This window comes from Podarcis pityusensis (assembly GCF_964106645.2).
Source record: "Podarcis pityusensis genome assembly, chromosome: 4".
Taxonomy (NCBI): domain Eukaryota; kingdom Metazoa; phylum Chordata; class Lepidosauria; order Squamata; family Lacertidae; genus Podarcis; species Podarcis pityusensis.
Genome location: NC_138027.1, coordinates 45443847 through 45469072, shown reverse-complemented (window position 1 = coordinate 45469072; position 25226 = coordinate 45443847). Strand labels below are relative to the sequence as shown.

General features: G+C 39.5%; 1 protein-coding gene across 4 annotated transcripts in view; it reads right to left on the bottom strand.

Moving 5' to 3' along the window:
* The window catches only part of ROBO1 (roundabout guidance receptor 1), a 610482-nt gene that overhangs the window by 251173 nt on the left and 334083 nt on the right, over positions 1-25226 (bottom strand). For 2 of the 4 annotated variants that reach the window (XM_081003961.1, XM_081003962.1), the window contains exon 1: positions 22529-23576. The exons of the other annotated variants lie outside the window; for them this stretch is intronic. In XM_081003961.1, coding sequence (XP_080860087.1) covers positions 22529-22583 — 55 coding nt within the window. In that variant the 5' untranslated portion in view covers positions 22584-23576. Of the gene's footprint in view, positions 1-22528; positions 23577-25226 lie in introns of those variants that run through there. 4 annotated transcript variants of the gene reach the window in all.

Genomic DNA, 25226 nt, shown 5'->3' with positions numbered 1-25226 from the left:
GTGCATGTACTATACAAAAGTGTGTGCTCCTATCAAGCAAGAAAAATGTCATATTTCCAGGGAGAAACAACTTGCAGCCCAGAATACTTCTAGCCTTCAGCTAATTCTCAAATCTCTCTCTCTGCTTCTTTCTCTGCCTGCCTGCTCAGCTCACATACATGAATACTTGCATCAGCCAAGTTCTCTTAGCTGGGGTGGGGTGAGGTCACAGTTACATTACCTCCTATGTCCAACAGAATTAATCAAGAATCCTCCAGAGAGATCCCACAAAAATAGAATTATTTATTATTTACATTATGAAGAAAAAATGGTTCAAAAAGAAGGTTTTTCATAAACGTATCTACCGTACCTCAAGTCAATGCTACTGTGATATAGATTTAGCTGGTATGGGGAATAGTTTTGAACCTTGTAGTTGCTAGCACTTAAACTATTTTTATTCAAAATACTTCACAGTGAATTCCTACATAAATCCATGAGAGCCTATGGTTCTGTTCTCACTGCTAACAAGTGTCCTTCCTAATTCCAACAGCAAGCCTGGTATTCTTATGACAAAAAAGGCCCATTATTTGGAGTAGCTGAACCCTGGAATGGAAAAGAAATAAGGAACAATGTGCTAAAGCAGTCAAATGCCACTGGCGTCTCTCTCTCTCTCTCTCTCTCTCTCTCTCTCACACACACACACACACACACACACACGGAGGGTGGGGGGTGGGATAGAATAAAATAGCTGACCTCACAAGAGTAGTTCAGTAGTAAAAGGTAGCATCAGTGGAAAGGCTAATTTCTAAACCATGCAAGTAAAAATAAATATATATTCTCTCTAGATGCACAAAAGTATTTTGGTTATAATAAATATCATTGCCACATTATATAATATAGTAATAATCTTATTCACTCATTATCCTTATTATGCTTTTTACTAATTCACACTACAATTAAGGCAACAATAAAACTCTGGAACAGAAAACCTCTAAATAATTTGTTGACTGTTGTTGTGCTACTCCTCACAACCATAATGGTAGAAGATCTCCAATATCTTCCAAGGACATTTAAATATATTCAAGGACTCTGGCAATTCTCTTCAAGTTATGATTCATTTTTACCAATCAGAAAGTGCAGCTTAATTAACCACTATAATATCCAGGTGCTTGAAAAATGCAGGCACGAATTTCTCCAACTGATTAACAGGGAAGAGTCTGTGGCACACTGGATTTGGTTTTCTTCCTCCGTGCCTTACAAGTTTCTTGTCATCTAATTAGTTTTCCCTTCAAACATTTCATAAAATGTAACATCATACGATAATTTAGGCAACCTGTATCATCTCAAAAATATATTGACAAGTCACTGTATTAAGCGGAGACAGATAATGGAAGAAATCAAATATGATATCTGGCTTTGTAGCACAAAACTCTTGAGATATAGAATCCTTAAAATCTACACTGTTCTAGTATTCCATTCTGCACTGATGCAATGGACATGTTATAATATACAATTTCAATACAGAGTTCTTTGAACTTTTTGATTGCTAGCTCCTTTGCGGGAACTTCAGATGTGGAAAACTTGCCATTAAGTTGAACTACGCTTTTCATCATAATAATTGGTCCTTTTCCATTGGAATCTCCCTTCCAGACTTTCTACACATTATTTTCTGAAATTTTCATTCAGGTGTTCCCTTTTTCAAGACCATATTAAACAATGTTTATATACTACTAAGTATATTCTGATCACCCAACTAAAGATACATAGATCAGCTGGTAGAGCCATTAGACTCTTAATCTTGGGGTTGTGAGTTCAAGCCCAACGCTGGGCAAAAGATTCCTGCATTGCAGAGGGTTAGAAAAGATGACCCTCATGGTCCCTTCCAATTCTGCAATTCTATAATAAACAACCTACTGCCTGTCTTTAAACACACACAATTAAAGAGTGAGAAGGAGAATAGCAGGACTTTCACACTGGCCAAGCTATATCACCTCTTGTTTAAACACAGCCTCACTCCTACCTGGAATGCAAATTTAGTTTCTATATGATTCCTTTGGTACTCCATTGACACATTTATCATCCAACAAGTGTACTTAGAAAAACGCAAACAAACATGACTTGGAAAGTACAATGCAAAATTAGGGTTTCATTGTCTAGGTTTGGTTAGGTTTTCATGGCAACCCCTTTTTTCTCTCCTTAGGACCTCATATACAAATTCCAAACTTTTCAACAAGCAATTAATGCTCAATATGTTATTCTTAATAACAGGCTTCTGACACCCAAAGATTTGACCCAGAAACTATGTATGACAGATCACCACTCCCTTTATCAGCTGGCCAAGCTCTGAGATCAGTGGTGGGCGGGCATCTTGCCATCTTCCCAGAAGCTGTAACCGGCTTTTCCATAATGCAGAATAGGATATTCTCTGCATTTATACCCCAACCATAGAGTTCCCTCTCTCAAGAGAAACTGACAACCACAAAACTCAATATGCCAATGCCCAAGTAAAAGCATATTTGGAAGAATCTGATTTTGTTTCCCAGGACTTAAAACTACTGTACTGTGAACTACTGTGTTCTTTATTGCTTGAGATGTTTTTTACAATTAGTTGTTCTGCTTATTAATTTTAACTGTGTTTACTTTAAATATCATGAATCAGATATCACCTGGGATCACTATTTGATGAAGGTCAATTACAGATTTTCTAAATAAATAAAAAAGTGAATTTATATGTGGGAGAAGATTTGAGGAACAAGAATTGCCTGCTTTTCTGCATACCTCAAATGTGGCTAACAATAAGCAGGAAACATGTACAGAACTTTTACATGCAGTGTATTGGCTTGGATCCAGGGATGTCTTACACAAGCAGAAAATCATTTCCATTTGCACTAGACAGCACATTGTATTGGTATAATTTGCTTGTACTGCTGCAGGCCTGTATCAGTACCATTCCAGAGGGTTCATCACCCATGAGGAGTTGTGGGGGAGCACTGGGTGTCTGTAGTGGTGGTGAAACACCAGGAAATCTGTTGAAAAAGCAGAATTCCACTCAATCTAATCTGGATCCAGTCCAGATCACTATCTGCATACCAAAGTGCACAAAAAGTGAAGGAGCATGGGGCTTCCATGTCAAAAACAAAGATTTCGGTTCAACCCTCAGACATTGTTTCTATGAAAGAGTAAGGTCACATACACATCATACACTTAAAGCTTGAGCAATGACTGAGCAATGTCACCAGGTGCAACTTCTCTAATCAGTGCAGTACACAGATTCAAAGAGATACTGGGTAGAATTGTCCTTATCTGTACAATTCTTACAAGGCGCAACACCCTAAAGTACAGAAAGGTCCTGAAGAAACACATTAATTTCAGAAATGACACTAAACCAGTCAGTCAAACCAGCCGTAAGACAAACTCAGAACTACGTCACTTCAGAAAAGTGCCCCTATCTGCTGCAACACAATGGATTTCATCAGCAGCCAGGTTCAATTCAGATGTTGTTAGATTTATTGCCTGCCCTTCAGCAGAAAGTCCCAGGGTGGATTACAGCAATGTAAAACACAACATTATTAGAAACACTTTCAGAAAGAATATACAGTGGTACCTCGGGTTACATACGCTTCAGGTTACAGACTCCGCTAACCCAGAAATATTACCTCGGGTTAAGAACTTGCTTCCTTCCTTTTGGGCTCCACTAATGGAAATTTGGGGACTTAGTTTATAGACGCATAGCAGACTTCTTTCCGGGTGCTAACTATGTAATAACATGGTTACAATTACACAACCAAGAAGGCTGAAATGCCAGAAACTACAGTGGTACCTTGGGTTACAGACACTTCATGTTACAGATGCTTCAGGTTACAGACTCCGCTAACCCAGAAATAGTACCTCAGGTTAAGAACTTTGCTTCAGGATGAGAACAGAAATTGTGCGGCAGCAGTGGAAGACCCCATAAACTAAAGTGGTACCTCAGGTTAAAAACAGTTTCAGGTTAAGAACAGACCTCCAGAATAATTAAGTTCTTAACCCGAGGTAGCACTGTATTTGGGAGTATTTTATTTGCATCTTGATACACAGAGACAGATGGAACTTTCTTTAAATGCTGTTGTAATCCTTGGGACACCTTGCCACACTGTGAGAATCTGAACTAGCTCAGAAAGAAAGAAAGAAAGAAAGAAAGAAAGAAAGAAAGAAAGAAAGAAGTATTCATTATCCTTTTATTTTACTAACTTGCTATTTATACCAGCTCAAGCTTCTCATTTATAAGCAAAGGGTTAGGTACTTTTAGAAGTGCCCCCCTTCTCTGAAATGAAAACCAGCATCAAAACTGTTCAAGCCACAAGCATTTATATTTAGGGAGATTAAGGTTACTTTTAAAATAATTTCACCAATATTTTGATCAAGTCATCAGCCACTGCAGCTATGAATCTGAGTTATTTATGTCTAGGTTTTTGCCAGTTTCCTGTCAAAATGCCACAGAAGACCTGTTAAATGTATATCAGACAGCAATATCTGATGCAGCGCTCACATAGACGATTAAAGCTCAATTCCCACAGTCATTCTGTGTTTTAATCTGGTACATTGATAAAGAGATAAAGAGTAAATTATAGCTTATAGATGTCATTGTACGTTACGTTTAGTTAAGTGGGATTGATCTTCTTTCCAGATAGTCTGGATCTATGCAGAAGCACACCCACACCACTACTTCTAGAGTGGCTCCGAAAACAAGACAAGAATTAGAAACTGAACCATATTACTATTTCAAAGTCACTAACAGTGGAATCCTAAAGAATGTACACACAAAAGAACTATAACATTCAATGAGAATTATGTCCAAACATACAAGGATACAGTTGCAGTCCAATCCAATCAAGAACTTGCTTGTTTACAGGTAACACACCTTTTGTTACAGGCTACCTTTTGAAAAAGCCTAGTGGAACTTCAGAGTGTATCACATTTTTATTGCATTAGAAAGCAAATTTATTAAATGGAGATTATTTTACACAACATTTTATTCAGGCCAGTGTTCAGGTTAAGCAAAGATCTAACTGGGAGATGTAACAAAGTTCAGCAAACTTTTTTTTTTTTTAAAAAAAGGATGGATCAATTATTAGACTTACTAGGGCATAACACTGTTTATATAAGACTAAGTGCAAAGTCCTGACCTCTGCATTTCCCCCATGACCTCAGAGAACAGACACTCATCTCTTTCCTCAGTCAAGACAGACTGTATGCTTAGAAGATCTCTCAATGCACTAAAACTCACTGTAGAGCTTTAAAAGAATGTAATGGCCTAATTAAAAATAAATAAATGAATGAACACTGAATAAAGATTGCCCACAGATGCCAGAACATGTCTAGATAGCTAAACATAACAAAATGGAAACTGGAGACCCCAATAAGTATTCTACATTCACAGACAAGTTTCTAGGATCAAAGGCTAAACTGCATGATACACATACATTTCCTGGATTCTAAATTTTCAATTGGTACATCAAGATGCAAGTTCACAGTTCCTTCCATCTCTTGATACACCTAGACAAGCCCATTAATCCAAAATTTATTTTGCTTGCTTTCTCTATCATAACTACATACAGAATCACATTACACATGACAACAGATTCAGGGCAACAGATATACTGGTGAGTCAAAAGTGTGTTGACATACTCTTAGCAAACACAATGGAACCATCCTTATCGAGAATACTAGCCAAGTGCATCAGATGCATATATAATGCTTTACACTGTTTACCCCAGTAATTTTTTAACACAGTGATAGAAAGCTGCCATAATTGTTACAAATCACATGAAATTCTGGTTTTTATAGCAACATGGGCAAAAGGTACCATGGAATTTACATAAAGCCTTGAATTAATTCACATCAAAGAAAGTATCCACCAATATTCCACTACTGTTAACAACAGTAAAAAGCCTTGGCTTAGAAAAATCTTAGACTTTATTGTGGGGTAAGGAGTAAAGTACTACAATCAGTACTAAATACAGTATAGTCATACCTTAGAAGTCAAACAGAATCCGTTCCGGAAGTCCATTCGACTTCCAAAGCATTCGAAAAATAAAGTGTGGCTTCTGATTGGCTGCACGAAGCTCCTGCAGCGAATTGGAAGCCATGGAAGCCCTGTCGGATGTCCAGCTTCCAAAAGAGCATTAAAAAACCAGAACAGTCACTTCCGGGTTTCGATCGTTTGGGAGCCAAAATGTTTGAGAACTAGGCTGTTCGAAAACCAAGGTATGACTATATGTTGAAAGTAGCTGAAAATAGTATCCAGTGTATATCTATACAACACTAAACATTAAAAAAATCCCCCTTGTAACTTCACAAAAAGTTATAGCAAGCAGATAAAATCATAAAAGCTTTGACCAAAATATTTTTAAAGGGGAGATGATGGAAGATTTCCATTTGTTTTCAGCCCTGAATCAGAAAGAATCCTAAAAGTTCCTTATTTTTATGTACTGTACTCATTTATTCAATTGCCATTCAAATTTCTAAATATCAAACCTAAGGGCAGAAAAAGCCACATAAAAGCAAGGACTTCACATTGCTGCATTTCTTGTACTTTAACACAGTTGAGTCTGGTTGCTACTTTTTTTTGGTTGCTACATAATTTCTGGTTGCTACATAATTTTTTTTAAAATATCTTCATCTTGATGAAAATATAGGAATAATGGAGCATTATATCTTTTAAAGCTATCAGTTATTCAGATATTGTCTCGTTTAGAAGATGAAATGCTAAACATAAGATAATTTAATTATATTTTAATGGGATTTTCTATCTGAAATTTTAAAAAAGTGAATACAGCTTGAACTCCACTGCAAGATTGGCTAATTTACACCTCTCTCATTACACACACAATGGAAGGGGGGAAACAAGAGTTTCTTTGTTTGTGTACATTAGCTCAAAGCTGTAAAAGTCATTCAGTGGAACTTTACTATGCTTTCACCCATACCTTGCTTGTAACAACATTTGTAGCCTCTGAAATTACATGGGGTGCAGTCAGACTAAGGTAATCACCCTTCACTTTTGATTCATGGAGCCTGAAGAAATGGATTTATGTGCATTACACAAGCAGTTAAAAGGCAGGTTCCCCGTTTATTACTTCTTTCTTCCAAAACTATACCAAAGCAAAAACTGTGTAAATAAAGAAGTCCATCACATCGGAAATGTGGAAATATAGCCAAGGTTATCCTAGATAAAATTACCAGTTTCCTACATCAAGACTTTTACTCAGAAACACCATAACAACATGAACTAAGTAGTGTATACTGCCATCTGCCATGAACGCCTTTAGAAGAAAAAATGGTATTTATTAGTACATAGAAAATGTATATGTATCAACAGGTAACAGGAAAAAAGTTGGTGCAGTGTATTTAACCAGTATTTTGTCCACATTTTAAAACCATGTTTCTACAGCTCTTCCAAATGGAAGCGGAAAACTTCTAAAACGTAGCCACAGAGCAAAAGATGGAAGTAGAGCAGTAGTTATTGGCACAAGCTCAGTTAGTAAGAAAATTCCCAGCTGCCTGCTAGGAACAAGGCTGCAAACCTGGACACACTAATCTATAAGTCCTCCATGGGAATTTTGTCCAAGTAAGACAAAGACATGATTGAGCGGTGAATGATTTATGCACAGCATCATGCTACATCTTCGTGCCCCTAAAAAACGACGACACAAAAAAAACAGGAAAATGTAGTACAACCACTCACAACCATCTAGAAAGACAGACTCTGGTCAGTCTCTGAAAAATGGCACTTTTCAATATCAGCTATAATAGCCTTTGATTTAGGATCAGAGATGCTGTGTGTTAGTCGTTCCAATTTCAGATTACAATGCTATGAGACTACTGATCCTGTGGCATTTATAGTGCTACTCAAGTACACCCACTGAAATAGATGGACATGGCCTATTCTGAGTGAAGCTTAGCTGAATGCCACCTATCAATGACTGCAAGAAGAGATGAAAGTTTTTTTCTTGCTTTCTTTTTTCTTTTCTTGCTTGCTTTCTTTCAAGGGAAAACTTGATCTTCAGATCTGAGCCATTTTGTTTCACAGCTTTTTTGGGGTGGGCGGGTGCTTCTAACATTGACATTGAAGCTATTGCTGAAGCATAGCAAATTCTCATCCATTTGGGAGCATTTAAAATCACATCAATTCCATATGCAAGTATTGCTGACATTCCAAGGAAGAGGAAAAAGAGCCATGCTTTAGTGGCCCCTCACCACTAAATGATATATAAAAAGGAGCTGTTATATACAGTGGTACCTTGGGTTACATACGCTTCAGGTTACATACACTTCAGGTTACAGACTCCGCTAACCCAGAAATAGTGCTTCAGGTTAAGAACTTTGCTTCAGGATAAGAACAGAAATCAGGCTCCGGCGGCGCGGCAGCAGCAGGAGGCCCCATTAGCTAAAGTGGTGCTTCAGGTTAAGAACAGTTTCAGGTTAAGAACGGACCTCCGGAACAAATTAAGTACTTAACCCGAGGTACCACTGTACATAGTTTTAAAAACTCTAATGTGTCCCAACTGGATAAGGTGAAGTGTGCTACAAAGCCATAATCCATGAATAAAAACATTTGTAATTTGCCATTTACAAATTCCATATTTGCTGAACCTTGCAGGATAACTTTAGCTTTTAGGGTGCTTTCAATATTAAGCCGAGCATAGTAACTGCAGCTTCTCAGCTGCAACAGTGCTGGAATTGGCTAGCACATATTCTGCCAAGCCAGGAAAGTGAACTGTAAAACTAATAATTTCCCTTGAGCCTATGCTAAACCGATGCATGCCAGCTACTCCCACAGGAACAGAGAGCTGTGTGTAAACAACCACTCTGCTTCAAGGCAGTTGTTCTTATAGGCTATGGCGGATTTGATTCAAATATATACCGCAGTAAACAAATTCGGAAAATAGCATACCAAACCATTATTTTTCTCCTGTGAAAGGATCTAGTGGCCCAAGCATCTGAGACCCAAGCCAAGATTCTCTTTTTCCTTAAGAAGATACACGCAACCATGATCTGAAGAAAACAGATTTTATTTCAAGTGGCCTTCCATAGTTACCATCTCTTGCCATTTTTATGCACTACTAACAACATTTAAATTTAGTATGTATCCTTTTTAATAAATGAATCACAGCTTTTTTCTATTAATATGTTTTTGGATTTTGAGAATCAATTTGCATTTATTTTAAAGAAATGTAAACAGGTAAATAGTTAAAAATCTAGCTGACATGGGGGAAGGCCTGGGAAATCTTTTAGGAAACCAGACGGCTAATCAAGACTAGGTTGCCTCCAGCTACCACAGCAAAAACAGAGTCTCAGCAGACCTCATGAGTAGCATATTTTACATGCATTCTTCCCCACCTCAGCTCTATCCCATGTTGGATATTAGATTTTAAACTTTTAATTAAATAGATATTTACTATAGATACATATGAATGCAAAAAAAGAGACAGAAACATAAACATTCATCTACTGAATACATATGAATGCCAGATTATACTACCCAATACACTGAAGCAACTCCTTTTGTTTTTAAGAAAACATATCTTTGCTTCCTGCCCCCTTCCCACCAGCACATTCCCACTCACAGATAGCTCTGTTTTAACATTTTCTTTATTACACCCTTGAAAAAGTGGGATGATGAATGACTACTATAAGTTTTTCCTGCAGGATTTAACAAGTATAACATAGAATGCTAGTCACAGCAAATGTCTGGGTGGAGTAGAGAAACCTCAGAAATGCTCCACACAGAGCCAGAAATTAAGAGCTGTGCCAACACTCCAATCATGTGCCGATCAGATTCATTTTTACAGAGCGACAACACATTCCATGTTCAATTCTTTGAAGAGAAGCTGTCTCAGGTTGATTCTGTGTTTAATTAGCAGGCATAAGAAAGCTATCAGGAATCAGGTGTTGAATGAAAGTCAAATGAATCAAGTAAAGCCTATGGAGATGGCTGAGTTACAAAAGCTGGCTTGGATACAGGGTGGTAAGAGATGCTTCTGGGTGGGATGTTTTGCTGAAGTGTGGCAATGACTTGTGAAGCCATGTCTTCTTCTATACTAAGACTTGCCCTGGGACTGATTCAGGTGATATACAAATTGTGCAAACAAGCCTTTATGAAATAATGCATTATTACATACTCAGCATAAACTAATAACAGTTCTTAAACTCTAGAATTGCAGTATGTTCAGCTGTGATGAAGCAACCCTGAGCTCCTTTTTATTTAATAAATAAAACACAAAATAATGTACATTCCTTAATGAAAAAGAAGTCCAAAGTGCTGGCCACCAAATAAAATACCCGTGAAATGCAAACCAGATAGCTCATGTCTACCACTACAGAGGACCAAAAAAAAAAACTTCATTGCCATAAAATATTGAATAGGGTGTTCTCATGATAGTGGCAATTGAAGTCCATTTCAGATTACTTCATATTGTCATAAGAAGCAACCATTTTGTGAAATATGAAGAATAATTCCACTTTCCTTACCTCAGTTTCACAAATTAAAAATCTATATTAATGTATCCTTATTATCACATATATGCCAAGAGGTGTGTGAATATGTGTGAATCACTAATGTCCACCAAATAGTGGCATACAATAAAATGGGGGTGTAGAATTTTACATGCACTCTGCTTTGGAAATGGAATGTATACAGTGGTAACTAAGGTGACAAACGCTTTGGGTTACAAACTCCACTAATCTGGAAGTAGTACCTCGGGTTGCAAACTTTGCCCCAGAATGAGAATGGAAATCGCACGGCGGCGGCATGGCAGCAGCGGGAGGCCACATTAGCTTAAGTGCACCTCAGGTTAAGAACTGTTTCAGGTTAAGAACGGACCTCCGGAACGAATTAAGTTCGTAACCCAAGGTACCACTGTATTAACATATTCCTGCATTGCAGAGGGGTGGATTAAATGGTCCCCTCCATGATCCCATCCAACTCTACAATTCTGTGATACTAAGCTGGACACTATAGGCGATTTTTAAGCATGTTTAGCAAAGGTGTTTTTTTACCAGCAAATGAAACAAAATATGTACTTCGAACAAATGTTACAAATCAAAGTATGTCTTCAGCTGTGGGAAAGTGAAGTTGGCTTTCTATTTCTTCTGCACAAATACCTATTGGTTTCAATGCCTAATTCAAAGTGCTGCTTATTATCTATGAAGCCCTAAATGACTTGTAACCAGACAAACTCCTTCCCTGTTGACCTGTTATCAATTACAATCGCTGGCTCTATGTTTCACCATGAGAGGTACAGCTAGCAATAACATGGGATGAGGGCTTCTGTGGGAGTTAACTCAGTTGTGGAGCTCTCTCCACAAAGATAGGGGCAATCAATATGTATTTATTTTATCAGGACTTTAAGGGGTTTTATCTGTATGTTAACTTGTTGTTTTCTTTATTTTGTTTTGTAGTAGTTTTACCGTTTTCAACTTTTACTGTTATTAGAATTGGGTTTTTATTATTGTGCACTGCCTTAGGGGAGCTTATGGGCGTTGAAAGCAGTATATAATTCTATAAATAAAACCTTTGATTCAGACACTCTCCTTAAACCTGATTTTCTTTAAAAAGCCATAGCTAAAATTAATCACAGTGCAGCATTACATCTGAACCCTAGTTATGGTTAATCTAAAACTAAGGTGAATGTTTCTGATCTCCTGCTTGTGGCCAAGCTGGAAGAGGAAATATTGCACAAGCAATACTAGTTTTGTGCAGGGGTTATGTTCCTGCACAAATGTGTTTGTGGGACCCACATAAAGAATTCCATTCCATTCCACCCCACCTATTACATCCCCATTCTGCCCTTTTGTCGACATTTTGGGCCACCTCTGGTTTTGACACCATGCAGACATGAATGAATCAGTCATTGCCTGTAGTGTGCAAGCTCAAGTCCCACTGCAGCTCATCTTTGTTATTCTCAATATTTGACTAAGGTTCTTGCAATACATTAATTATGCCTAGCTTTCTACTGTTAATACTATTATTACCAGGTCAAGTTGCCTGTGAAATGGTTTGTAGTCCCACAAAGTGTTACAATAAATCTGTTAGCCTTCAAGAGGACAAACATCTCTTTTGTTTTGTCCAATGTTTCTAAATATGTTCCTACTCAGTGTTCATTTGACTCAACTCCCTGATGCTAAAAGCTTGGCAAAAGCAGAAGTTCTGTTATTGTTACCACTGTAATCCCTTAATGAAATTATGAACAACCGGGGGGGGGGGAATGGGGGGCATTAACAATAGCAGTTCAGGTAAGAATTCTGCTAAGTTACTTCTGTGTATAAACTGCCAGATGAAAACAATAAAATATACAAATGTAACTGAAATAAACTCTATGCAACATTAGTTGCTTCACTTTTATGCTGCAATTGTACAACTTCCATATAGGCTAACATTAGTCTGTGAATATTAATGAGATATTCAAAGGAGAAGCTTCAAAACAAGTTCAACATTCCAGACAGTCTTCTAAAGAATCCTCTGTAAATACTTCTGCAAGTATATAAACTGAATCATTTTCAACGTGTGACTTTTTCTTTTCACAAAATGCTATGTAAGCAATGAACCATAGTGTCCATTGAATTATTACTTGTCATTCATTACCAAATATTAGCATCATTTTTCACACATGATAACTTACCCTACAGTAACTGCCAAAATTAATGGACAAATGCATCACAATCAGCACTCTTACTCTCTTAAAAGATCATCTTCCTTTACTTTAGTTCTCCATGTTAATGTCATTTTTCGAGCAATAATGCAGCAAGTTGCTTCAAATATTCCTATGACATACATTCATAGTTATAAATAGCATATTCAGGTGTGTTATTCATTTTTATTCCACTCATCAACCAAAAAAACCACAGGCTTACAAATCACTTAAAAAGGGATGCCTTGCCCTCATCACTCACAATCTAAGAAGACACAACATGAAAGAAAAATGGAGCAAGATGGATGAGAAAAAAGCCAACTCAGGAACAAATTATTAGTTAAAAGTTCTTCTAATGACCTGCTGAGGTGGAAAGGTTGCTGGTAAATCAATTGTGCTGATAGAGTGGCCCTGCATCCCTTCTCAGCTGCAGCCTGATGCATTGGATGCTACCAAGTCACAGCTGACTGAGAGGGGAACCTGACCTTTGTGGAGCAGGTGGTAGGCCTGCTTCCCATCTTTCCCCCCTCTGCTGATGAAATGGCTGCTGCTAGGTGACAGTTAATGGAGGAAGCATATTTTATACCACAATAGTAGTGACATTAGTAAAGATCTCACTATTTTAACAAGTTATAACTTCAATTGCTATGTGTTTGTCACTTTCTCTCTGGCTGGAAGGGCAGTGGTCCAGTGGGAAGGACATGAATGACTGGTCCCAAATAACTGGAGGTTATTCTTGAATCTGGGTCCACCACTAAGAATTTTTTATTTTTATTTTTACCACCCATCACAACCTTTGGGGCAAGGGTACTAATGATCTAATTTTTAGGGGAGTTTTTAAGTTTTGATGTTTTATTGTATTTTTAATATTTTGTTGGAAGCTGTCCAGAGTGGCTGGGGAAACCCAGCCAGATGGGTGGGATATAAATAAATTATTATTATTATTATTTAAAACCAGGGCAAGTTCACCCAGGAGGAGATGGTCCTTGGGACAACCTGGCCTCAAGACACCAAGGTCTTTGTCAAAATCAGCACTCAGAAACAAATGGACATGTTTGAGAACAAGCGAAATATAATAAGTTCTGCAGGAGTCATTCAGCCATCCAAACCACTTTATTAGAAGTCATTTTAAGTTCTCAAATGTTCCTCATAATACTCCATGAAAACTATTTTTTATCAACTCTTAGGGCACAAACTAAAATCACTAACATCACTTAACACAAATTACATAGCTAGCGCCCATTTGAATTATCTTCTATGTGGTCCTTAGATGCAAATGCTGAATGTTCATTCTTCCTACATGATATTCCAACTTCCCTTGAATTATGTCCAATTATCATCACAATTAATAGTTTTTTTTGTCTATAATTTAGATAACCAGTGTTGTGGTCTGATACTGATCACAAATGTGCACATTGGGCTTTCTCCCTCTCAGCTATTGCTTGTGCTTTAGTTATTGACTTCCAGGTGTCAATAGGACCTTCTTGACAACACACATGATGAACAAACTAGGAAGTTAAAGCTTCAACCAAAGTTTTGGCTGCACTGGCCAACTTATAATTTTAAAATACAGCTGGTTGCTAAAACTTGGAAAGAGTGTATTATTAATTCCAAGTTAATTGTTGTTGTTGTTGTTTAGTCATGTCCGACTCTTCATGACCCCATGGACAAGAGCACACCAGGTTAATTAGGTCACTACAATCTCTAGCTCTAAAGCAATCTGGTGTTCTCTTGATGTATTGACATGCAACTCCCATTAATCCCTATTGCAGTCCAACAACATTGGGGGTAGGTTGGGGGAAGCTGCTCTAAGGCAGGGTCATTCAAAGTACCTTGATTAGTGACATCCTCAACTATATGAGAGGAATTTTGCAACAATGTGCTTGAAATAGAACATGAGCAATGAAATTTGGATGACTGCTTTTAAACCATTTTATCCTCCTTAAAAGTGAAAAATTCTTCAATTACACATGCTTAATGAGTTGGCAAATATCTAGCCTTACATGAAGGAGTGTGGTGGAGTCTCCTTCTTTGGAGGTCTTTAAGCAGAGGCTTGACAACCATATGTCAGGAGTGCTCTGATGGTGTTTCCTGCTTGGCAGGGGGTTGGACTCGATGGCCCTTGTGGTCTCTTCCAACTCTATGATTCTATGATTCTATGGATACAGATATGGCAACCAATTCAGTGCACTGCTATTAATACATTAGAGAAGGTCAAAATGTGTGTGGCAAGCACTCAGTTTCTTTTTACCTGAAAGTGTTGAAGAATAGTTAAAGGGCCTTCTGCCTACACCTGGCTTAGGGTGTTAATTAAGGAACCAGAGCTACTACAATCATATCCTGCACACATCATTGTAATTCTTCAGTAAAGCTGCAGAATTTTAAAGATGGTAGTAGAAACACTGAGGAAACCACTAGGAGTATAACTCTCTCTTAATAATTTACTTGTGGGGTTTTGTTTTTAACTTCCCCTTTCCTTTACCAGTTTTCAAAGAAGGCAAACTCTAAAAAAGTTTTCTGATGGAAGTTTTTATAGTGTCTCACACACATTTACCGGTAATCATCCTCAAATTAGTGGCTTCCATTTGGGAAGAAATCATACAGTCACTTAGCTATTAAAAAGGTACTTTCCCATCACTCTGTAAAAGGCCCAATCATTAGCTATAGCACAAAGGCAATAATAACCACTTTGTATGGTTTGTGAAATCACCCTTTTGCTACACTAAAATTGCTATACATCCTCACCAGCTAAATGAAATAACTCACATTCAAAATATCATCAAGTCTGTTTACATTTTCATTGCACGATCAATTTTAAGCCAATGAATGAATCACTGGTTTTATTCTAATCCTGTAATGTACATTTTACTGGATTTCTTTTAAATCAGCCTATTTCACAACAATGTAACTGGAGGTTATTTTAATCTGGTAACTTTGGGCCTTTCCAGCAAAGAACCTGATGAATCATTGTTGCATGTGAACCATAAGTAATGAAACTGCAGTTCTTTTTCAACAGGCATATATGGTTCTTTGCTCAGAGATTATGTCATCTATTGCTATTGAGATTGCTTCATGGAATGTGGCTGTTTGAGTGCCAAAGGTTCCCACTGCATTGCATGTGGCACCATCACTTTCCAGTGAAAGCTTCTTTCCTTCAATGCCTGGATCATCTTGTGAAGACTCTACACTTCCTTACTATGTAGTCCATTTGGTTTTGTTTAAAACAAACTCAGCTGGCAGGTATTGACACAGCAGTCACTTCTCTCACTACAGCAATGCCTCTATATTTTCTGAAGGTAATTTTGTGTTGTATTTCTTCATTGAACACTTTGCAGTCCTTCCTTCTTTCCCCCAATACCAATAAGGCTTATCAAATCTCAGAAGAGAATTGACAAAAAGCCACAAAGACACAATCTTGCAAGAGGCCTTATAGGGAGAAAGCTGTAAAAAATGTGCCCCCATTCACCTCAACTGTGTTCTTTTTAAGTTCCTTTTAGAAGTCAACATGGCACATGGCATTTCCTCATATCTATAATCTATAAGGGATAGCTCCCATGCAAAGGGGGGAGAAATGCTGTTTGTTAGTTTTTTGCATGCTTTTGCTGACAATGTCTAAAGTAATCACTTGGAAAATCTGGATGGGCTTGAAAACTATGGTACTGTTTACATATATTGCACCAGTCACTGTTAGTCACATGGCTCATCTTTACCGGCCAAGCCAGAAGAGAGATACATTAATCCCCTGACTCCACATGTTTATGGTTCTTCGGGAACCCAGGGATCATCAGACTGAAGCTGGTTTAAAGCATCCAGCACTAATAGTTGGCAGCTTGTCTAGACATCTGCCAAGGGACTGCCAGTTTAACAAGCCAGCATGTAGCGTAACCGCTTGCCTGATAGCAGAATGAGAGTATGTACACATCAGATACTTGCCACGAGGGAAAATTTCTGGCCAAGAGTGAATGTCCCTCTGTTCCTTTGACACCAAACACTAGAGTGCACTTTGCACCTGGCAAATATGGAATGAAACTCATAATGAACAGCACCTTATATTTATGCAACTCAGCATGCAGCAGCTGCTGTCCTTTCCTAGCAGCTTTACCAAAAGAGAGAGGTGAGAGGCAGGAAGGCATATCATCAAGTTAGTTTGAGTACACCCTTCCATCTCCGCAACACATGCATGCATGCATTCACATACAGACCTTTGTCACTGCCACTATTAATAGTACCTACTTTTTTTTAAAAAAAGTTACAGATCAGGCAAACAATTTCACTCTATAGTAATAATACTATGTAGTTACAGTCATGGTGACTTTTGGAAGAACACTACGAAAGCTAAAATATGATATTTTGCATTATATTTTATATTCTAAATTTCATTTAGAATATTAAGCATACAACTTAATGGCTTAATGGGGGTTAATAAGAATTCCTCTGAATTCACAAAAAGTACATATCTGTTTTGCTACTTATACACAGTAGAAACCTGCCACTCATTTGATTGTGCATTCATGCACAGTGGAAGTGACAAATCCTATTGCCATGTTTAATTAGGTATGTATAGTTTTTCCACACATAAGTAGGGTTCCAGCTGGGTTTTTTACAGGAAGAGGGAGGATTGCCTCTTAAGATAGACTCATACAACTTCTCCACTCCTTAGCTATTCTGCTAGTAAGAACATTTTTTTTAGATTTATTAGATGGGTGAATGGTGTGAGTTTCACAGTGCAGTTACAAAAGTCAAAATAGGTGATCCAACAAGAAAGATGGACAAATTGACCAAACAAAACTATTAGCCATATATTAATTCCTAAAGTTATTCTAACGAGTTTTACATTCCACTACCAGAAAGACTAAACTATGAATGTTCAAATGTTCCTTTCTAAATACTATCTTGAAAACCAAATAAAAAGCTATAATAGGAATCATGTTAAGAAACCTTAATGCAAACTTCTAGTCACAGGGAGAAAAAGAAATGCAATTCTCATTTTACTAACACAGCTTGAAGATCACACAAAAAACCCCAGAGAGTGCAGTGGCAGCATCTTTTGATCTCTACATGTAGCAACTTTTGGCATATGAGTAAGTAATTCCTAGCCCTTTGAAAGGCCTTCTTTGAAGAAGGAACTGACTGTACTGAACTATTCTTTCTTATTGTAGAACAATCGCTACCCAGTTTGACACACAGGGACCATCACGTTTTGAGGAGGTTTACTTAAAAGCTTGTGTGTGTCTGTGTAGTTTTGGGGTTTCAACCTCCAAAACAGAATACAATCAGCACCAATTTTTACTACCCCTGAACAACCCTGTTCAATAATGTAACTGAAATGTCTTCTAACACAAAATCCTAGTCAGAAGTAAGTTGACTGGGCTCACTATCAGAAAGTGTGCACGACTTCAGTTTTTATAGAGGCTGTATGGACCTCTAAAGCACATAGCTTTTGAAGTCATTGGCATGAGAATCAGGGCTGTTTTTCAATTCTATCTGGTTGAAACCATTATCCAAACTATTGAGTAAACTTTTGCAAACTGTTCATATTTAACAAGATGAAATTATAAACACATTCATTTTGTTTAAAACAGTATTCCTCCACCTGTTCAGACAAGGGGTACAACTAATTTCAATGTACAATACGGGTCTTCTATCTCTCCATGCCCCTCCCAATAGCTTTATTTCCCCCTTTCTCTCCCTCCCTTTTTAAGAAGGTGTACCATTTTAGATTCTCATGTGACATGGTGTGGTGTCCAATCCACTAGTTAAAGATCCATGATAAATTCAAATTGTTTGTATTTCCATACCAGAGAGCAGAGTGGAAGTACTCCACTGGTTGTGCCATTCAGCATGGAGGGCAAACTAATATTATTTCTCAAATAAACTTGTGTACAGTGGTACCTCGTGTACTTAATTCGTTCCAGAGGTCCATTCTTAACCTGAAACTGTTCTTAACCTGAAGCACCACTTTAGCTAATGGGGCCTCCTGCTGCTGCCGTGCCGCCGTAGCACGATTTCTGTTCTCATCCTGAAGCAAAGTTCTTAACCTGAGGTACTATTTCTGGCTTAGCAGAAGCGTATGTAACCTGAAGCATATGTAACCTGAAGCATATGTAACCCGAAGTACCACTGTATATTATATTGCTTCAATTAATCCACAAATAAATTGATTTCCAAAACAGAACAGAAGGATCAACTTTGCAGTAGGAGGGCTAACATAGAGCTATGCCGTGGTCTCTGGATCATATGAACCCTTTAGAACACAAAAGAAACAGTGATTTGATGTTATACTCTCCTCTTTGTGTTGTTGCTGCTTTGTTTGTTTCAATGTAGAGTAAGCAGTAACCTCATGGAGTGCTAGCTAGAAATGGTTACCATATATATAATGAAGCAAAAAGGTAACTGGAACGTAACCTTTAAAACACAGTATGTAAATAGGAAGTTAAGTGTTTACAACCACAATACAGCACACACTAAACTTAAGAGTAAGTCCCACAGAACTCAGTGGGTATATTAATATTAGAAGCACATTGAACATATTATATCAGGAAAGCTCACAACAGCCAAGTTAAGCCAGCATTATTCTCATACAACAAAGGCTGAGAGAATTTGTGGCTGGGAAGAGAATTGACCCATGCATTTGCTGGCGCACACTTTTAGGTATTACGCTAGGTTTCTATGTAATTAGCAACACATTATAAAGTGTTTTAAAATTGGTGAAAAAATAAGGGGAAAAAATCCATACCATGAATAGACTTAGCTCTTTTCAGTTAAAGTTCTAGCAAATTTGACTGAAAGGGTTTTTTCTGGATCAGAAGTTGAATAAAGACACAAGACTGTGCTTGTTTTAAAAATAGAAAGAATTAACATTAATAATTAGGCATAATTATGTCAGTTACACATATTTTAATTAGCAGGACAGAAGCAAACCATGGTCTTTTGTATGAGAATTTACAGACTATTACTGAGTGAAATACAGTACTTAAAACAACTTGCAGGCAAAAACAAATGTTAACTTTTCTTTGTTTCCATGTGTATCTTCTGGCATAATGTTTCAATCAGTTAGCTTTTGCAATAACTGATTGCAAAATTTCCAGAATTTGAAATTACTCACTCGGTCCTATTCAACATTATAAAACAACACTAGTTGAACATAGGGGCAGAGGGAGTACAGTACACAATACGGCCCATGAAAATTCTTGTAGAGTAGTTATAAAAGAAGTGTCATAGTCAGGATACTCAACTTCTATTAGCTTTTATATTAAGTCAAATGCCTTGCAGCCATGCCTGTAACCATACAATCCGTACTTCTTGAAAACTAAATAAAAAAGTTAATGGCAAAAATGAAAATATAATATAAAACCCCATCTTCACCAGAATTATCAAATACTTCTGGAAGTAAAAAAAAATGCATCACAACTGGCCCAATGGTTTTTCACGTTGATGGTCATGTTGCAATTCAGAATAAATAGAAGCTGGAAGTGAAATATGGAAAATTAGACAACAAAAATCCCAGAGTATTCCTCAGTAAGAACAGTTCTCTTGTGCTGCAGATGAAGAAAACTGGACAACTGCAAACTTTTAAGTTAGACAAGCACACTGTCCTCACCTTGAACTAAAACAGCATTTGTGCATTTTAAAGTAACTCAAGAAGAAAGAACCAAACACGGCAAATACTTCCATGGGACCTTCATGACTCATAAATTTACTGTGAAGGAACATTAAGAACTGGAGAGTTTTAAGATATGAAATCTGCAACTAACTTGCACCGCACTGGCATGACACTACAGCCAGGATAAAGCTTCCCAAAGCTAATTAAACCAGTTCAAACAGTGACTAATGACCACTAATCCCACTATCTTCTCAGTGATCTTGCCTTTCTCTGTTTATCACACTTGACACGTCACTTTACACATGAGAAGAAACTTTTAGCATAGGAAAGTGAATAAAAAATAACCACAAGGGAACCCTTTTGCTATAAATCGGGGGGGGGGGGGCTAAGAGGGTAGTAAAAGAGGCAAGTGAGACTGTTTCCTCCCACTGACTGTGATTTGCATCCAATTCTGTGGCTTAAAGTGCACTCTGTGAAATAATGGAAACTAAGTGAGCTGGTGACATTACTCAAGAATTTAAGAAAAAACAGATACAGGGTTTCAGGTTTAACCTAGTCACCTGTCCTACTCCCACAGAGCCAGCTGCCCTACTGCAAAGTAACCCCTGCCTCATGGGTTATATCCCATTCAGCACATGGGAAGTAGCTCATTTTCCTATCCACTGTTCTCATGTCACCCCTGATCAAGGGAATAGGTTTCATGGGATTGTAACAATTTTTTGCGGTCAGAGTGAATGATTTAACATATGTGCCAAGCTTCCAGACTTTGCCAGAAAATTTACAGTTAGTTTGCGGAAAACTGAGCTAGTAGTCACATCCTAGTTTATATCCTTTCAAAATAATCATACTCAAATTCTAAAATCCCCTTTGTACATTGTTTAAAAGTTGCCAGCTGAGGGTGGGTGTGAGCACAAGCTCTGACTTGCTAACAGAAGTTAAGGAAAGGGAGAACCCTTCTGGATGGGATTAAAAAGTGTTTTAAACCAATAATTTATCAATCTAATTCCACAAGCACATTATCTGCCGAACTTCATACTTACTTCCAACTAAACATGCATAATGAACTTGGAAGTGTGTGTAAGGGGTGAAATTCATGAAAGAGTGAAACTTAAGTAAGAGATAATAAATCTATCTTGATCCTAAACATCCCTTAGTTGGAATTTCCATTTCAAAGAAAGGTCACTGCAAGCAAATCTATGTTGTAGTGAACTATCCACTTACTCTAGGAGGTAAACACCAATGGATAGTGATGAACTATAGTTATTACCATATGAATATTGAACACTGAAACAATATGCCCTTAACAAAGGTTTAAAAAGTGATGCTTCATATCAGTACATCAATCGACATATACTGAATAAACCATGCCTCTAAGCTTCCTACTTGCCAATACCTGTAACCTCTTCCCCCCCACCTAAAACTGTAGGAAGAAGTTGTTTCCTGCTGTTTCTTTATGATCTATTTTAATTACAGTCCTCTGCGTACATCAAACAAGGACTAATAGCCCCCTTGTTGCGAACTAGAGTGGCTGGTCCTAGCAGTGAGGACATGGGGGGCGGGGAGAGAGAGATAGACCAGCTTGATCCATGATCTACCTTCGCCTACTCTACTCATGTGCAAGCTGATCTATAAAACACAAGTGACTAGTGACTAAGTGGAAACAGTATGGCTTGCTTCTGAGTAAACATGCATTTGATAGGCCTGTAAGGCTTCGATCCTTGGGATGTGCAGTGTCAAGTACATATAGTTAGGCCCTGGAGCGTTAAGCTCTCAGCTGACTTGCTCCATCTAGTTTCTAGAAGCAGACTGACAAGTTTGGAAGCATCCTTTGCTGCCAATAACCCTGCTTTAATTTTTCAAAACTATGGGTGCAAACTGATGCATGCACTGTGTACATGCCCTCCATAACCTCAAGGCTAGACGAAAGTCGGTTCCACCAACATACTAAAAATCACTTGAACAGGCAGAAAAAACAGGAGAGAAATAAGAGCAAGCTCGGGGAACCAAGATTGGATAAAATTGTTGAGCATCTTCAGCTGGATCCTAGGCTCAGTTGCCCTGCAGTGAGTGACTAAAGTGGATGACTCTTGAGAATGGCCCATTGTTCTCAGTGTAAGACTTAAGCACATGTTTAATTATTTCCTGCTTAAATCAGCAGCAATGGCTAGAGTTTTACACTTCCTTGAATCCTGCCCCAACTGGGATAAGCAAGGGAGCCATCTGCCCGCTCAACAATACGAGATCAATAAAGAAAAATCATTCGAGGAGCAGCGATTACCTGAGCAGAGACATAATAATCCAAAGAGATAGAAGTGTACAAACTCCGCGATCATTGTCTCCAGGTGGAGCCTGTCGATAATCTCATGCCAAAAGGGAGGGCTGGAGGAAGAGGGGGAGGGGGAGGACTTTCGCCAAAAGCCCCTCCAAGGCTTCCCAGTTTGTAAATCCACAAGCAGCTTAATGTAAGCGGCGGCGTCCCAAATCCTCCAGAAGTTGAACGGGGAGCCTCGTCCGGGCTCTTCGCAAAGAGTCTCTATTGTCAGCCAAAGCAGGCAGGGCTCCGCAGCTCCAGCCCAAGCCCAAGCCTGCGCTTTCCTCTCGCCTCGGGTTATCCCAAAGGGGGCTGCCTCGCCTTGCCGCGCCGCGGGACCATCCGACAGCAAGCGAGAAACAAAAGCAGCAGCCCGCCCGCTGCCCGCGCTTGCTGGCTGGCTGGCTTGGCTCTCCTCAAGGAAAGAAAGGCAGGCGAGGAGCAAGGAGCGCGCAGGTCACGAGAGGGGCCCTTCGGCGAAGTGCAGAAAGTGCCGCCGCTTCTTGCGAGGGTCTCAGGCAGCGGGTGGCGGAGACGGGCCGGCGGCTGCTCTGGGCGAGGACTTGCCTGGTGTGGCGCTGGGCGAGCGCGCGGCAGACAGAAGTGGCGGCGCAATCGCAGCAGCAGCAGCAGCAGCAGCAGCCCTGGGTCCCATCACTTGAGGCAAAGCGCCGGGACTGCCAGGCGAAGCAGCTTCCCGGCAGCCAGAGCGGAGCCGCGCGTCGCACCAGCCCGCACCTCCCGGCTGTCCGTCCTGCGAAGCGACGGCTCTCTCCTCCTCCTCCTCCTTTTCCTTTTCCTCCAGCTCCTTCCCTCTCCAAAAGCGGAGATTGGCACAAAAGCGAGGGACCGGCTGTGTGGGGTGGAAAAACTTCTGAGGGCGGCCTCGTCCTCCTCTTCTGGGCAGCCCCTGGTGGAGAAAGGGTGTAGCTCCACGCTGAGGGGGCTGCAAAGCTCCGTCTCGCCCAGCAACCCCTGAAGTTTCTGGCGTCGCGTTGAGGCAGGCGCGAGAGAGAGCGCGCGCTTGTCTTTCTCGCCTTGCCGCTGCAGGTCTGGTGCCGCCTCAGGACACCTTAAAGGAGCCGCGCCTCCCCAAACTGCTCAGAAAGAAAGAGAAATACAAAACGGCTACAATGCGGAGATGGAGAATCTCCTCCCTTTAAGACGACAGCGGCAACAACAGCCCACATTCCCATGTAACTTTCTTGCGATGGCAAAGGGTTAGAAACTACCCTGCGCTATTGGATAACAAAAGGCTACGACTTGGAATATCACGGAGCCCGGAACAAACCATTTTTTTAAAAAAACATTACTTGCCTGGTGCTGTAAACGGAACTTCCCAACGTAGGATTCAAAAAATCCTCCCGGGGAAACAAGTGTAACCCTTTCACTGCTGCACAGCTGCAATTAGGTTCCACTGAGCATAGGAGAAGAGGAGTATTGATTACTGTGAACTGAGCAAGCGAAATACGTATTTTTCGCTCTATAAGATGCACCAGACCACAAGACGCACCTAGTTTTTGGAGGAGGAAAACAATAAAAAAAATATTCTGAATCCCAGAAGCCAAAACAGCAAGAGGGATCGTTACGCAGCGAAAGCAGCGATCCCTCTTGTTGTTCTGGCTTCCGGGATAGCTGCGGAGCCTGCGTTCGCTCCATAAGACGCACACACACTTCCCCTTACTTTTTAGGAGGGAAAAAGTGGGTCTTATGGAGCAAAAAATACGGTACATAGAGGGGGAAGGAAGCAAGTTACAAAAGTGACAACTCCTAGGGGTGGAGGTGTCTTCAACCTCCTCATTATTTTTGAGGGCCTTCTCAGCAGTGGCATCCTCTATGTGGAATGCCCTCCCATCAGATGTCAAGTAGATAAAGAGCTTCACAACTTTTAGAAGACATCTGAAGGCAGCCCTGTATCAGGCAGGTTTTAATGTTTGATGTTATGTTTTATATGCGTTTGAAGCCACTCAGAATGGCTGGAGCAACCCAGCCAGGGTGGAATATAAATAATAAAGGTATTATTATTGTTGTTATTGTTATTAGCCTGGGGCTCAGCCCCCCCCCCGTATTGAGGGGCGGAGGAAGCTGAGCACCAAGCATCCTCCTCCTGCCAGCCTGGACATCACTGATTGACAGAAGCCAATCTGCAAATATTCTCAGCAAATAGAAGGTGTCACTGCTCTCCTCCAACCCCAAGGCTGCCCCCACCCAGCACGATTCAGAACCCCACCCCCACGTGTGACGGGCCTATGATTCCCGCTTCAGCCTTTGGGTAAAGTTGATTTGACCTCCTCATATTTGATGTAGATCTTCACTCACCCCATCTTCCCTGGTGTGGGGATGGTTGCCATTTTCTGTTTTGGCTCAGGTGCCAAAATGTCTTGGGTCACGCCTGCCACTTGATCATTGCTATCCAATCCGCAATAGCTGATCAGAATCATGTGGCTCCAATTTTTTATTTCCTCATCAGAAGTACAGTGGTACCTCGGGTTAAGAACTTAATTCGTTCTGGAGGTCCGTTCTTAACCTGAAACTGTTCTTAACCTGAAGCACCACTTTAGCTAATGGGGCCTCCCGCTGCTGCTGCCGCACCGCTGCCACGCGATTTCTGTTCTCATCCTGAAGCAAAGTTCTTAACCCAAGGTACTATTTCTGGGTTAGCAGA